General features: G+C 45.5%; 1 protein-coding gene across 3 annotated transcripts in view; it reads right to left on the bottom strand.

The window, feature by feature from the left end:
- Nucleotides 1-13,367, bottom strand: part of LOC126543586 (atlastin-1-like) — a 58,069-nt gene that overhangs the window by 25,316 nt on the left and 19,386 nt on the right. For all 3 annotated transcript variants that reach the window (XM_055077690.2, XM_055077689.2, XM_050190695.2), the window contains 4 exons: nucleotides 9,848-10,012; nucleotides 9,739-9,795; nucleotides 9,602-9,673; nucleotides 9,400-9,534 (listed from right to left, as the gene is read on the bottom strand). In XM_055077690.2, coding sequence (XP_054933665.1) covers nucleotides 9,400-9,534; nucleotides 9,602-9,673; nucleotides 9,739-9,795; nucleotides 9,848-10,012 — 429 coding nt within the window. The remainder of the gene's footprint in view (nucleotides 1-9,399; nucleotides 9,535-9,601; nucleotides 9,674-9,738; nucleotides 9,796-9,847; nucleotides 10,013-13,367) is intronic.

The following is a 13,367-nucleotide window of genomic DNA, read 5'->3' on the forward strand; positions in this document are numbered from 1 at the left end:
GAAAGACATGGCGACTACAACGAACCAAAACGATACTCTAAACCTTTGCACTGACGCTGTCACTTCGCTTTTGTTATAATAGGTTTCGTGGCAAAAAAAAAAACGATCCCTGCACTTTATCTACGCTTAGACAACAGTTATCACAGCATGTTTCCAACTAACACCTAATGCGACATGTGACTTGAACATGATGATCACGAGGTACTGGTTTGATCACGATGATTTTTTTCATTCATTCATTTTTCATTCATTCATTATTTCATTCTCGCTACCTCAGAGGGAGAGAGAGAGTAAAACTTTATTCAATCTAAACAAAATAAGGCACGATGGTTGGAGCCCCTATTCCAGGGCCCCACTGGCACGAGCGGCTCGTTGGGCTTGGTCCAGAAGAGCCAACTGGCTCTCCCGACCCTCGTCCGCAAGCCATGCCTCCCACTGCCTATTCCTCATTAGTGGATGTTGGTGTAATATGGGAATGTCTATGTGCGGCGGCCTCCTGGGGCACTCCCATGTGATTTGTGTTAGTGTGGGTGTGTCTGTGCACCACGGGCACTCGTCAGTGAACCTCGTGGGGTGTATTCTGTGTAGGTGGTGCAGGTTGGGGTATGTATTCGTCTGAATACGACGCCAGTCCCTCTCCTGTTCGCTGTTTAAATCGGAGTGAGGATGTCCAAAACGTCTCCGCTCCTGCCTTTGCTGTAGGAGGATGTCACGAGAATTCGGTGGAAGGACGTCGCTAGGCCATGCCGTTGCTCGGACGTTCAAACCTCGAGCAATACGGTCTGCCCTAGCATTTCCTGCCAGTCGCTCGTGTGCCGGACACCAGACGATAGTGTGGTGCCCCTCTAGTTGAGTGCCTAAAACTTTGATTATTGATTTGGGCGCCGTTCCTTGTAAAAACAGGCGGCAGGCCGCTTGTGAATCGGTTAATATGACAGCCGAATTGGTTTGGCGCTCGGCGTCCTGAATGGCCAAGGCGATGGCTGCAGCCTCTGCCACGCATGCCGAGGAGGTTTTGAAGGATGCCGTTGTGATGTTGTTGTTGCATGTAGAGACTATGCTGAAAGTGTCTGAGCTGGCTCGACTGGCATCCGTATAATACACCCCCGGTCCCATGCCGAAACGTTTGTGAAGGGTCTTTGCCCTTGCTCTGCGTCGTCCGGGATGGTACTTGGGGTGCATGTTTTTGGGAATTGGGGCCACCGCGATGTGCGATCGAGCATTGCGGTCGGTACCCCCATATATATCGGTACCCCCATATTTAAAGTCCACCGCAAGAAGACCAACACGTAACACTCACAAACACTCCCTACAACCAATTTTTGCCAAAACAGAGGCTTTTAAGCAGAGTTTTTTCCCACGCACAGTTTCGGATTGGAACAGTCTACCTGAGTTTGTTTGTCAGGCTGAAAATTTTGACGAAGCCCTTGAACTCCACTTGTCTTAAATATCAACGTAGCCAAACTGTTATTTCTGGTGCAAGTACTGTTGTAAATTATTGATGTGCTGTTCTTTTACGTGTGTGTATGATAAATACCGTCCCAGTGAAACCGATGTATTATATTGTCGTGCAAATGTTGTTGGAAATTATTTCTGTGCTGTCCTTTTCGCATTTCATTGTAATTACACTCCTGCTTGGGCCACATTGGCCTGCAGTATTGTGAAATAAATAAATCTGTGCCGTTTCCTCTCCGCAATACTGGGGTCTCAGGGGAAAGCCTAACCTCGCCAATACTTCCCTGCCCTGAGTTGAAGAACAAAGTCTTTCTTTCTGGGCATATAACGTCGCGACTGCGTACTCGTCAAAAGTATTGTGCAGGCCCAGTCCCTCGAATCTCTCTGTGCTAGCGCATTCGGGAAGACCAAAGGCGGCTTTGAAGGCTTTTCTTATTATTGCGTTTGCCTGTTTAATCTCTTGGTTTGTCAAGGCCTGATACGGAAGGGCGTATGTGAGTCGGCTAATTACGAATGCGTGAACCAGGCTGATGGTCTCTCCCTCAGTTAGGCCATCTCTTCTTCTTGCCACTCTCCTTATCATTCTGGCCACGTTTCCTGTGACCGCCTTTAGTTTTTGTAGGGTGTGAGATGTTCCAGCATTCTGCTGTATACACATCCCCAATATTCTGAGTGTCTCCACTTCACGAATTGGCACCCCGTCGAGAGTCAAAGTGAGCGGCACCCAGTCCTTCTTTCTTGCGTACTTCGCACGCACCCGAATGAATTCCGATTTTTCTGGTGCGCATGCCATGTCCGCCGCCCTCGCGTATTCCACGACTGCGTCTATGGCCTTTTGAAGGGTTTCTTGCTTGTCCCCGTAGGACCCCTGGTGAGCCCAGAACGTGATATCATCGGCATATATCGCACAACCGAGATTCGGGTGCTTATCTAGCTCCAGGGCTAGCTTTCTCATCCCTACATTGAATAGCAGTGGAGAGAGTATAGCTCCCTGAGGGGTACCTCTGTCGGGACAGTTGAAGGTGTCGCACCTCGTGGAGCCTAATCCGATTGTGGCCGTGCGGTGGCTGAGGAACGAGCGCACGTAGTTATAAATTCGCGATCCGCAGTTCACCGCTTCCAGTCCCTCCAGAATAGCGTGGTGGGAGATGCTGTCGAAGGCCTTTTTGATGTCGAATGCCAGTACAAATTTATCTTCGGACCCTCTGTTGGGGTGCAGGACCTCGTGCTTTAGTAGTAGAAAAATGTCCTGCGCTGACACGTGGGGTCGGAAACCGAACATGTTGGAGGGCAACATGTTGTTTAGCTCTATGTGGTTCGAGAGCCGGACCTGCACAACCTTTTCAAAGAGTTTCCCCGCGCACGACGTTAGGGAGATGGGTCGAAGGTTGTTAATGTTACGAGGCTTACCTGGTTTTGGAATAAGAATAATTTTTGCTTCCTTCCATTCTTTTGGAAGGACGCCGTCCTCTGTCCAGACCGTGTCGTTAAAGAATTTGGTCAAGCTCTTTAGCGTGTCGTCACTTAGATTGCGAATCATTGCGTTCGTGACCTGATCTACCCCTGGGGTCGTGTTTTTCTTGAAGGAGTGTGCCGCTGCGTAAAGCTCTTCAAAGGTTACGGGGGCGTCCAGTTCCGGTTGGTCCTGTCCTTCGTAAACGGGTTTGGTGGATTGCCCGGTCGGTACAGTACCTACGTATATCTCTTTAATTTTGTCTATGATGTCAGCTTCCCGACCTTCAAACTCGTTTTCAAGCAGCTTAAGTGTGCGATTCGCGACTGTTTTTGTTCCTCCCGGGTCAATCATACTTCGAAGAATGCGCCATGTTTTTTTTTTGTAGTCAACGTGCCCCGAAGCGAGTCGCTGAACTGACGCCAATTGCTGTCGCTTAGCTTTTGTGCGTATTCGTTAGCTTCCTGCGCTAGCTGAGCTATCCGTATCCTAAGTTTACGATTAAGCTTCTGCCTTTTCCACCTTTTTGTGAGGCCTCTCCGGGCTTCCCAGAGATGCAACAGGTGACGATCCACGGCTGGAGCCTCCGTTGTCATTTCAATTGTTTTGGTGACCCTAGAGTGAATAACTCGGATCTCCTCAGCCCATTCTCCTACGTCTGTTATGCTGCCGATTGTTTTCTGTTTTTCACGAAATTTGGTCCAGTCGGATAGCCTTGCCTTGCCAATAGCTCTTCGAATCCTGGCTGCATTAACCGATATGCTTAAGATATAGTGATCACTTCCTAGGTTTTCACCTAGGTTCGTCCATCGCGTCTCACTTTCGTTGTTGGTGAACGTGAGGTCGGGGGAAGTGTCCTGGGACACGCTGTTCCCGATTCGCGTTGGGAGATCCGGTTGAGTTAGCTGGAAAAGTCCGTAGCGCTCGACAACGTCTGCTAACAATATGCCCTTGGGATTGACTCTACTGTAGCCCCAGTTTGAGTGTTGAGCGTTAAAGTCGCCTAACAATATTAATTTGTCCCTACCTTGAGCGAGTCGCACCGCGGTGGCCACCACGTTTTCAAAATCCGGCTGTTTTTCTCTGGGAGAACAATAAACGTTGACAATAATTGTTTTAGGTTTGCCCCTTTTCTGCGGCCAAATCGTGATTATCTGGTGCTAAATAGGTTCCCGGAAAAAATAATTTACGCTAATCGCGACATCCTTCTTGGCAAAGGTGGCTACTTGAGGGTAGTCAGGGTGAGCATAAAGCTCGTAACCTTTGAGTTTTTGATTTTGTTTCCCTATTTCCTGAATACAGATAACGTCGGGAGGGATTGGCGCCGATTCTATGTAGTGCGTGAAATTAGCCAATTTAGTGCATAGCGTGCAGCAATTCCATTGCCAGATTTCAATGTGTCCGCTCTTTGTGTTGTTTGCCATATTATCCATGAATATTACTGTCGCTATCAGTGTGCTCTATAGCTTTCGGTGTCCTGGTAGGAGCTCCCGGACTTTGACTGACCCTCTTTCGGGGGACGGCTGCGGCTTTTGTTTGCACATCCTCTACCATTCGTTTGAGTTTGTGTAGCTCTGCGAACATTAGTTGCATGTTTGTGCTAACTGTTGCAGCGTTTATTCGAGGGCACTGCATTATGATGCCGATAGGAGCACAGTCACCTAATATTTTTCATATTCTGCGGGGTTCGTATATCGGTCAGAAAAATTTGTACTCAATTAATACGTCGCTGAAGGTGCCTACAAATGCCTCACTGACACTTCGATAATTACGATAGTACGACTCAAGTTAGATAAACAAATACAATTACCTAAATAAACTCAGTTCTGACAAAAAAAGTGGTCGGTACTCCACTGGTACCAGAAACAATATGCACTAGGTTTTCTTCGAGTAACGAAATTGCTCTTTTTTTAAATCTGGGTACATGATAGTTAATTGGACGCCCTTGTATATATTTATGACCACTGCGTGCAAGTGACCATGTTTCAACCCGTAATAAATGTTGGAAATTATGAGAAGAGAATTTTTTTCATGAGTTTTTAGCACTGCTATACTGTATAGCGAAGCAATATTGAGACGCATATCATTCACCTGCATTTCACACGCTGTTGATGAAAGACTCTGCCGAAGGAATCACTTTTTTTCTCAGAGACAAAAAGGGACACTAAGCAATCTGAAGCGAGGTGAACATACAGCAACCATTTATTCTCTATGCATTGGCTATCCATACCTTCAGGAACAATGTTTACCAGACTACCTCCTTCTCTTTCAACAATTTATTAAACTTTGTCCTCTGTGTATATTTAAGTATATTTTGTATGTGCATGGTGTTTACAGTAGAAATCTTAAAACATGTTGAGTGAGAAAATACAAATGAGGCAGCTTCCGCTACTACATTTAATGCGCTTGTCTTAATATGGTCACGATTTGCAGAAACAAAGCGAAAGTACTTATTAAAAGCCGTGCACGTCCGCACCAATAATGATGGAGTAAGCTATTAGCCACAATGAAATTTCAAATTAAAACGTCGAGGCAAGTCGAAAGAAACCTCAAATGATTTTGGTGACAGCACTCTGGTAACGACATTTTAGCTGTGTTTGTGGAAGGTGGGTTAGGCTTCGGCAGTGCCGGAGAGGTCTCCTGCCCCACGCCTCCCCTCTCGCCCCCCTCCCATAGTCGGCATATATGGGGCCAATCATTGTTGAAGTCTGACTTCTTTTTGTTTCTAACAAGCTAGTAAGGACGGGTAACCTGAAAGCAAATTACGACAATCGTACTCCATCATTGCGGCAGTAAGAAAAAGGAAGAGCCATTGTGAATAAATAAGATCCCTAATTCACTTGATAAGAATGACAGTTTCTTTGCAATAGCCGTGTGTGTATGTTGTGGCGAAGTTTGAGGAGAATAGACTGCATTCTAAGTGTTTTTTGGAGTCTTGCTACGTAAGCTGGTTAGATCCTACAAGCACCCGCGATCTATGTAAGCATTTCGTGCATATGCTTTACTATGTCTAATTTCCACAAGCTGTTTTCTTGGCACAAACTCAAGATGAGCGCAACTAGTGTCAGCACGCGAGAAAGAAATATGGCATAATATTACTCAACTTAGCAAAGAATAAGAATTTATGCAATATTATTTCTATCCAGTAAGCCCTTTATTAAAACAGAACATGCAACGCTTGCTTCTTTTCTGATGCGTGCAATGGGTTCAGCTCATGCAGCTTTGGACAATTTAATTAATGTAATTGGACCTTTCAATTTCAAAGTAATAGCGTCATTTTCTCGTGCTTTCTTAGACATGATTGCCTTTACCAGATACACTAGCTCAATGGAAATAAAGCAAAATGTGGTCTCTCAGATGCTGTGTCTTTCAGGTGCGAACGCGTGGTGGCGGGTGTGGTAGCATACGACCGCATTGCAATATCTGCGGAACGCGAGAACGCTTGAATGCTTACATTTGGTGCACGCTAAAAAAGCGGCGGAACTCTTCTCACGATGACTGTCGGCGGTAATGCGTTTAGCGTTGAGTGAGTATAGCGAAACAGTTTGTTGCCACCGTCGAAACGAGTGACGTATGACGCGTGTACTGCAGTGGTAATCCTCGTTCGTGCTTCCCCCTAAGAACGCTCGGCGCCGTCTAGAACTGCCACAGCGAAGCCTGCGCTTGGCCTCCGAAATGCGTGTCGCACTGGAGCGTGCGAACGCTGAGAAACGGGTTATGCGTCAACCGCACTTCTCTCTCGCACTTCTTCATGGACACGCTGCTGCACTTTATGGCACAACCGAGATGTGCCCGCGTGGCTTCTGAGAAGAGAAGCACGGCGCACCGATGCCTGCGTAAGCTGAGAATTGTTCCCTCGCTTGTCACCCACTCAATGAAACATTCTCAGTGACTCTCTATGATTGCGAGAGGTTCATTGAAGAGGGGCACATACACAGTGTATTCATAGCACAGCTCACTGAAGCGCTGGCGTGAAAGGCGTTCCTTCAAAGCGGCACGCAAACAGATAATTAGTTCACTTTCGGTGCAGCCTGCTAACGCGCCGGGTTTCTGTCCTCGGGGAACCCCTCTGGCGTGGAATCTATTCCGCCCAGCATTGTAAAAACTTAAGGGATATTTTTACGTCGCTGTAGAGCGGCAAATTCCTAGTGGCACATACCTAGTTATCCAAGTTGGCGTCAAAGGCGTTTATCGAAGAGCGGAACGCACCTAATGGCACATACCCAGGGGCCCAAGTTGGCATCAATGAAGTTCATTGAAGACAAGCGTGGGTCGAGTAGGGCGTGCCCACGGCTCCGACTCAGCGTCAAGGTGTTTCTTCGAACAGAGTTACCTAGCCAGGCCCGCATCTACCGTGACTCATGCAGGCGTGAAAGAGGTTTATTGAAAAGTGGCATGTAAGTACACATTGCCTCATACTCAGGGACCAATGTTGGTCCGGCGGGTGGTTTCGAACGCTGTTCTCCTAGCACAGCAGACCGATGCGTTACCGATTCGACCGTGGACGATGAATGAGGTGGGCAGCAAAACGGTTAAGTATCTTCCCGATTCTAATTATTTGTTGCCATTAGCTCTGCACTTATTTCTCATCAGTAAAGATTACTCGTAGCGGCATTTTTAACGCCCCGTGGCACGCCGGCACGATGGTCGACAAGCCGCCGTAAGCCCCCTACTCTCCACATATAGCTGAAACAACGGAAGTTCCAGAACGACAACTACGTGTGTTAAATGAACTTCAATTCAGAAATACAGAGTGACGCTACATTGCTCGAATGCTACTCGCATTACCATCGACAGTGGTCGTGAAATGAGTACTGCCACACTTTTACGGTTTGGCCACGATCACCCGTCCTTTGACCAATTTCATAAAGAGGGACGTCACATTCTGTTAGGGCCCCGAAAAAGCTGACGCATTTTCAGCGCTTGCTTCTTGAATATAAAACACACCCATTTTGGGCCAATTGGATCCATCTGCCTATATAGAAGTTTGGACTGACCCGAGCAGCCATAGCATTACCGTTATTTCTTACCAAATTTAGTGAGACATAAATCACGCAATTGCTTATGTTAATCACTTTCAGCCTTAAAGCGGAGCTAGTCTATAGCCCATTGCGAGTGCCTTGGGCTAGTTTGGGTAATCGCCAATTCTTGTCTGCTAGCTGAGCCAGTTCGTCAACCTTATCACAGATCACCATGCGCTATGTTGGCTCTCTTCACTCAAAGACCCAATTGGCCGCCTTGCACGCACGGCTTGACGCGTGGAGGAGTATAGGCACCGGGAGCTGGCCAGCTGGCGTTGCGGCTGTTTTAGATTCATACAAAGTCTGACGAATCCAGCCGCTTCAATGCGCGCTAAGTGGCGAGAACACAGGGCACACAAAGCTGTGAGCGCTCACCACAGTGAGCTTCCATCGCAGACCGCTTTCAAGGTAGGGTCCCGCGTGTCTGTCTTCAACGCGAAATCAGCGTTGAAGCACATACCAAGTTGCACACGCGCAACGAATCAAGTTGGTGTGAAAGGGCTTTGTCAGAGCTAATGCAAGGAAGACCCAGCTCCGGCAACGTTGTGTTTTTAACTGTTCTTTTTTACATCACACTGCGCACCCTGCGCGGCAGGGAGCTAACTTCCTCCTCATTGACGGGCGTTGCACGCGGAGCGAGTTGTGGCCTGCGGCCTGGGCCTGAGGCAAGCGTCGCTACAGGTTCATTGAAGAAGGGCGCATACAAATTGTCACATGCCCAATGACACAAGTTAGTGTAAAAGTTCCTTGAAAAGCAAGACATATCAATTATCACTCACGCAGTCACCCAAATTGGCGTAAAAGATATCAGATTACAGACTCACAAACAGACCACAAACAGCGTGAACTTCTGACGGACCACTCGTCGAATCATAAATAAATAGCGTTTTGTACGCTGTCCTTGATTTCATTATCTGTTAGCTTTATAAGATTGCCTCCAACAAAACTTGAGCCCCTTGGTTTGCGTCTCGCCATTCATTAATCGAAATCTGCAGCATATTATAATTGGACATGGACAATACGGAACGTTTTAGAATTGTGTCGCTACGCGAACATGCCACTGCTTCAAAAATACATCGTGTTCTCACCTGTCGATTTGAATTGTCGAGTGCAATTCGACACTACCTTTTACATCGACAGTTATTACGAAGTATTAGATGAAGCGTTTGCGTGGTATAGCTAAAGCAATTCACGTTGCAACACATCAATGCACATTCAAGGTCCAGACCCAGCTAAAGCCCTCAAATGATTGATCCTTTATAAAGTAACTCTGGATTTTTTTTTCTGTATATGAGATTACAAGTTTATGTATTGTTCCAGGATTGACGATTAAATATCAGCACCATTTATTTATAAACATATACGTGATAAGAATCGCTCCTGCTGCGCGTTCAATGATTCGTTCTCGGACATTTGCTCTCCGCTTAGTCTATATTAGTTATCTCCGAAAGAAAAAAAATTTAAGCTCACCTTTTCCAAGCTAATTGAGTACTCTCTTGAGGTTTCTTTGTCTCCAAACTTCACAGTTCGATTGAATTGTGCCATCGCTTTTTTGAGGAGCCGAGTGTGGTTTCGCTTGAGCACATCAATGCTTTCATATGTTTCCTGCGTCAAGCATCAGTATGATTTTCGGTGGTAAAAAAATAAAATCGTTTGACCGTTAGCCACTTACCTTGCCAAGTTCAGTTTTATAGAATTCCTTCGCTTTTTCCTTGGCTGATCGGTTTATTTCACGCGTCGTCGCCTAGAAAGACAAACGAAAAGGGACGGTGTTGGTATATCCTCGACGGAAAATATTCATGGCCTCACCTCCAATAGTGTTTTCGCCGAAAACCGTCCAGGCGACTTAAAGACATCTGTATACACCTGCCGAAAAACGCGCGCATACAATATGGAAGATAATCACTGAAAACAATACCTTGAAATAGTTCATCAGCTCTTGGCAGGTGATTTTTTGCCCACTAATTCTTTTGGTATGAAGTTTCTCTGGTGCAAGAAGCCATGGCGCAAACACCCCCAGCATCTCCTTGAACTCTTCGTCAAGTTGGCACAGACTACCGTCAAACGTCTTCCTTAGTGATTTCTGTGCAAAAAAAGAAAAAGAATTAGTAAACAAAGTTTGGCGATTTGTGAGCCAGAAGGGCAAGCTGGAGGTTGGACAAGCTTGGTAGTTTGAGCGAGCATTTGGCAACAGTATAGTGGAGGCCGTGCCTCGGCCTCTGCAGGTACGGTTCGCGGGCTTCGCAGGCACACACAACAGCAACTCCAGCGACGACCTCATTCTTGTTTTCACCATGACAACACGCCTCAACTTTTACTGAAAAGCTTTAGAGGCTTGATGGAAAGATCAGTATTATAAAAAAACTTAAGGCGCTATAAACACACAGGACGTAGAAAAACACACACACGCACCAGACGCGCTCACGCGCTGTGTGTTTATAGAGGTCTAAGTTTTTATAATTATGCATTACCAACTAGCGCACCCATCCGTTCTTTTGAAAGGTCAGTCTGGTCCTGCCGCATCAAACTGAATGGTGTGCGCGCTTTTAGAGCCAGACACATCGGAAGAACCCAACGGCACCGGCAAAGCACTTGTAAACATATTAGGACATATTACTCGTTGTTTTTTAATAATTTGGTTGCACATTTTCGGCCTAGTGCAGCTGGGGAGAGGGGTACATTACTCTTGCATCGTGTTCCTTTCTATGTCCCGTCCGCTATAATCTACGACAATGATACAAAGGAGTTCACTAGTGTTGAGGATTGGGAGGGTTGGCATGGCTTTCCAAAACTGGTACTGCCCATCATGGAGAGGAAGAAGCAAGCCGAGCCGACCAGAAGAAGGAACGGAGCGCTCTGTTGTTTCTTCTGGCGGGCACGGCTGGTTTCTTCCACTCCACGTTGCGTTGTACCAGTGTACCAGTGTTAGGATACAAAGGAGGTTTTGCAGGTAGAATAAGCTTTACAGCACAGTTGGAAGTTACACGCTTTCCCAAGGCAACATGTCTACACGCTGTGGTGCCATGCATAGTTGAAACCTATTATGTTAGACATTCACATAGCTTTCGCCTATTGCTCCATCGTGCCTGTCTACAGTACTTTCCACCTCAAACGCTCATTAAAAGTGCCCCAAAGGTTCTTTGGCATGTGATGGCATGTGTTCCCTGCGCACTGACAGACGCAAAGTATGTGACCTAGGGCCATCTGAACTCATGCTTTAAGTTTAACCTGTTTTTTGCCGGCCATCATCATCCTCACCATCATTAATCGTATTGCATTCATAGCCGGAATAAGTTCCCTCCAGATATAGGCAGTGAACCGGGGCACCTCTCAGTTGATTTCAAGATAGGTGTTGAAATAGAAGTATACCACAACAAGAGCTATTCCTTCACCTGCATACCCACAGCGTTCGTATTCCTTTGATTCTATTGTTTTACCACAACAGGCCTTCGGTTTGGTACTCAACGCCTTCGCATGACCTAATGAGCTTCAGTCCTTTCTTTTTATCTCAGTTTCCCCATTCTAGAGCCGGTTTTCTTTCTACAATCTGCTACCAGGTGGGGAAAAGTGTTTTTGTAAGGTCAACATTGCGGGTCGATCAATTTTGTGTCCTATGTAAGTGCCTGTCATGACAAAACAACAAGGTGACGCACAACAAATGGGATGGCTTGAAAACGACGATTTAATTTAGTCCGTCAGAAATACACTAAACCTTTCTGGGTTATCGTGTGAGACGTTCCCGAAAGGGCTAGAATGTCACTGCCTCTTAGTTCGCTAGAAGCCACAGGCAAGCACATGGTAGCAGTGCGCTTTACCAGTGGGTCTGGTTATGGTTAACGTTACGCTATGTTTTAACTCAGCGTAACATTGCGGTGCGGTTTAACCATAGGCAGCTTCACAGAGGAAAACAAAATTCCCACAAGGTCGCCTTTATTGATTTGTTGCTATGCGACGTTACACGCGGTAAAAGATGCAATAAGGTTGAAAATTAGACACTCATGCGATTCATCTGCATGTGGCTTCATGGAAACTGATATACTTGTATGTTATTTGTTTTCAAAGTAAATTCTTCCTACGCCACGAGACACACGCGGCAGTCGTCTCAAGCGGCTAATTGACTCTCTAGAAGCAACCACGCAGCTTTTGAATATAATCCTACCAAAGAAGTAAAATGAGCATGTGGTCTACAAGGCTTCCGGGCTTGAAGGCTTGGGTCATATCCCGCCATTGGTCACGCTGTTGTTTTATTTATGTGTTTTTTTTACGGAGGCCTTCAAAAACACACTGCCTACCTACTACTATGTTACAGGTATGAGGGAAATAATGCTTTATTCGCAAGTTTAAAGCCAAGTTGTTCTCAGAAAGTCATTAGACAATTAGAGTAAAACATGTAAAAGAAGGCCGCAGCTTTCACATAAACATGTTATAAATCTGACATTCCAACAACTCCAGGCTTCACTGTCCAAATAAATTCTTGTGTGTCTACCATCGCCGTCATTCGTCTATGTGCACCAATAAGCCCTGCCAAATTTGTTCAGTGCAGCGATATCTATTCACAGTTTCTCAGAAAATTCTTTCCTAATCTAAGAAGAAACGATGTACGTCATTTCGGTTCTCTTATTTTCGAATAATAATTAAAGTTTCAGCATGTTACACCCGCGTCAAAGGTTTCAATTACATTTGAATTGTTGGGCTGTTTTCCATAAGAAGTTCTGATTAGGAAACTAGTTATACGTTGAATCTTTACCTGCTTTAAAATGCACTTCAATATTGCTTCAATATTGAATAATTATCTGCCAGCCTAGAACAGAGTATGTAGAACTATAATTATGTCAGATGAAGCTTACGCAACAGCCTGGAGGGCTTTTTAGTTCTTGCTTCATTGTGGCTAACCAAGAGACCACTCAAAAATAAACTGAACTTTCTGGTAATCCAAAATCGCAATTTAACACGCAGCTTAAATTATAATTGCTCTTTAGTCTCTGAAGTGCCGTAAGAGTTATCTTGAACGTTCTTTATGGCTTATAAACGGCAAATTCAATGGTCACCTTGAACATATGAGCGTTTGCCGAAAGCAATACTCGCCTCGTCATGCAGTGCTAAATAGCATCACGGTGAGTGATTAAGACCTCTCCTAAAAACAATTTTTGGAGCATATTCGAAGTTATTGTGCGAAGTTATCAGTACGATATATCACAAGTGTTCTTTTAACGTGATTGACATAGTGATACATAGGCCTTTCAAGCACAGCTTACTTTAGTTCAACGTATTTCTTCTTTATTGGAAATGTCAAACTCAAGAAACAGTTGACTCGGAATGGCCAGCAATAGGTAACATCGAAAACAATTGTGTACTCGTTAGACCAAACATAAGCTACGGAACACCACGTGTCGAAGCTGTACTTTTTAACCAAGAAATGAAAAAATTACTTACGGCGC

The sequence above is a fragment of the Dermacentor andersoni genome, chromosome 10 (assembly GCF_023375885.2).
Source record: "Dermacentor andersoni chromosome 10, qqDerAnde1_hic_scaffold, whole genome shotgun sequence".
NCBI lineage: Eukaryota > Metazoa > Arthropoda > Arachnida > Ixodida > Ixodidae > Dermacentor > Dermacentor andersoni.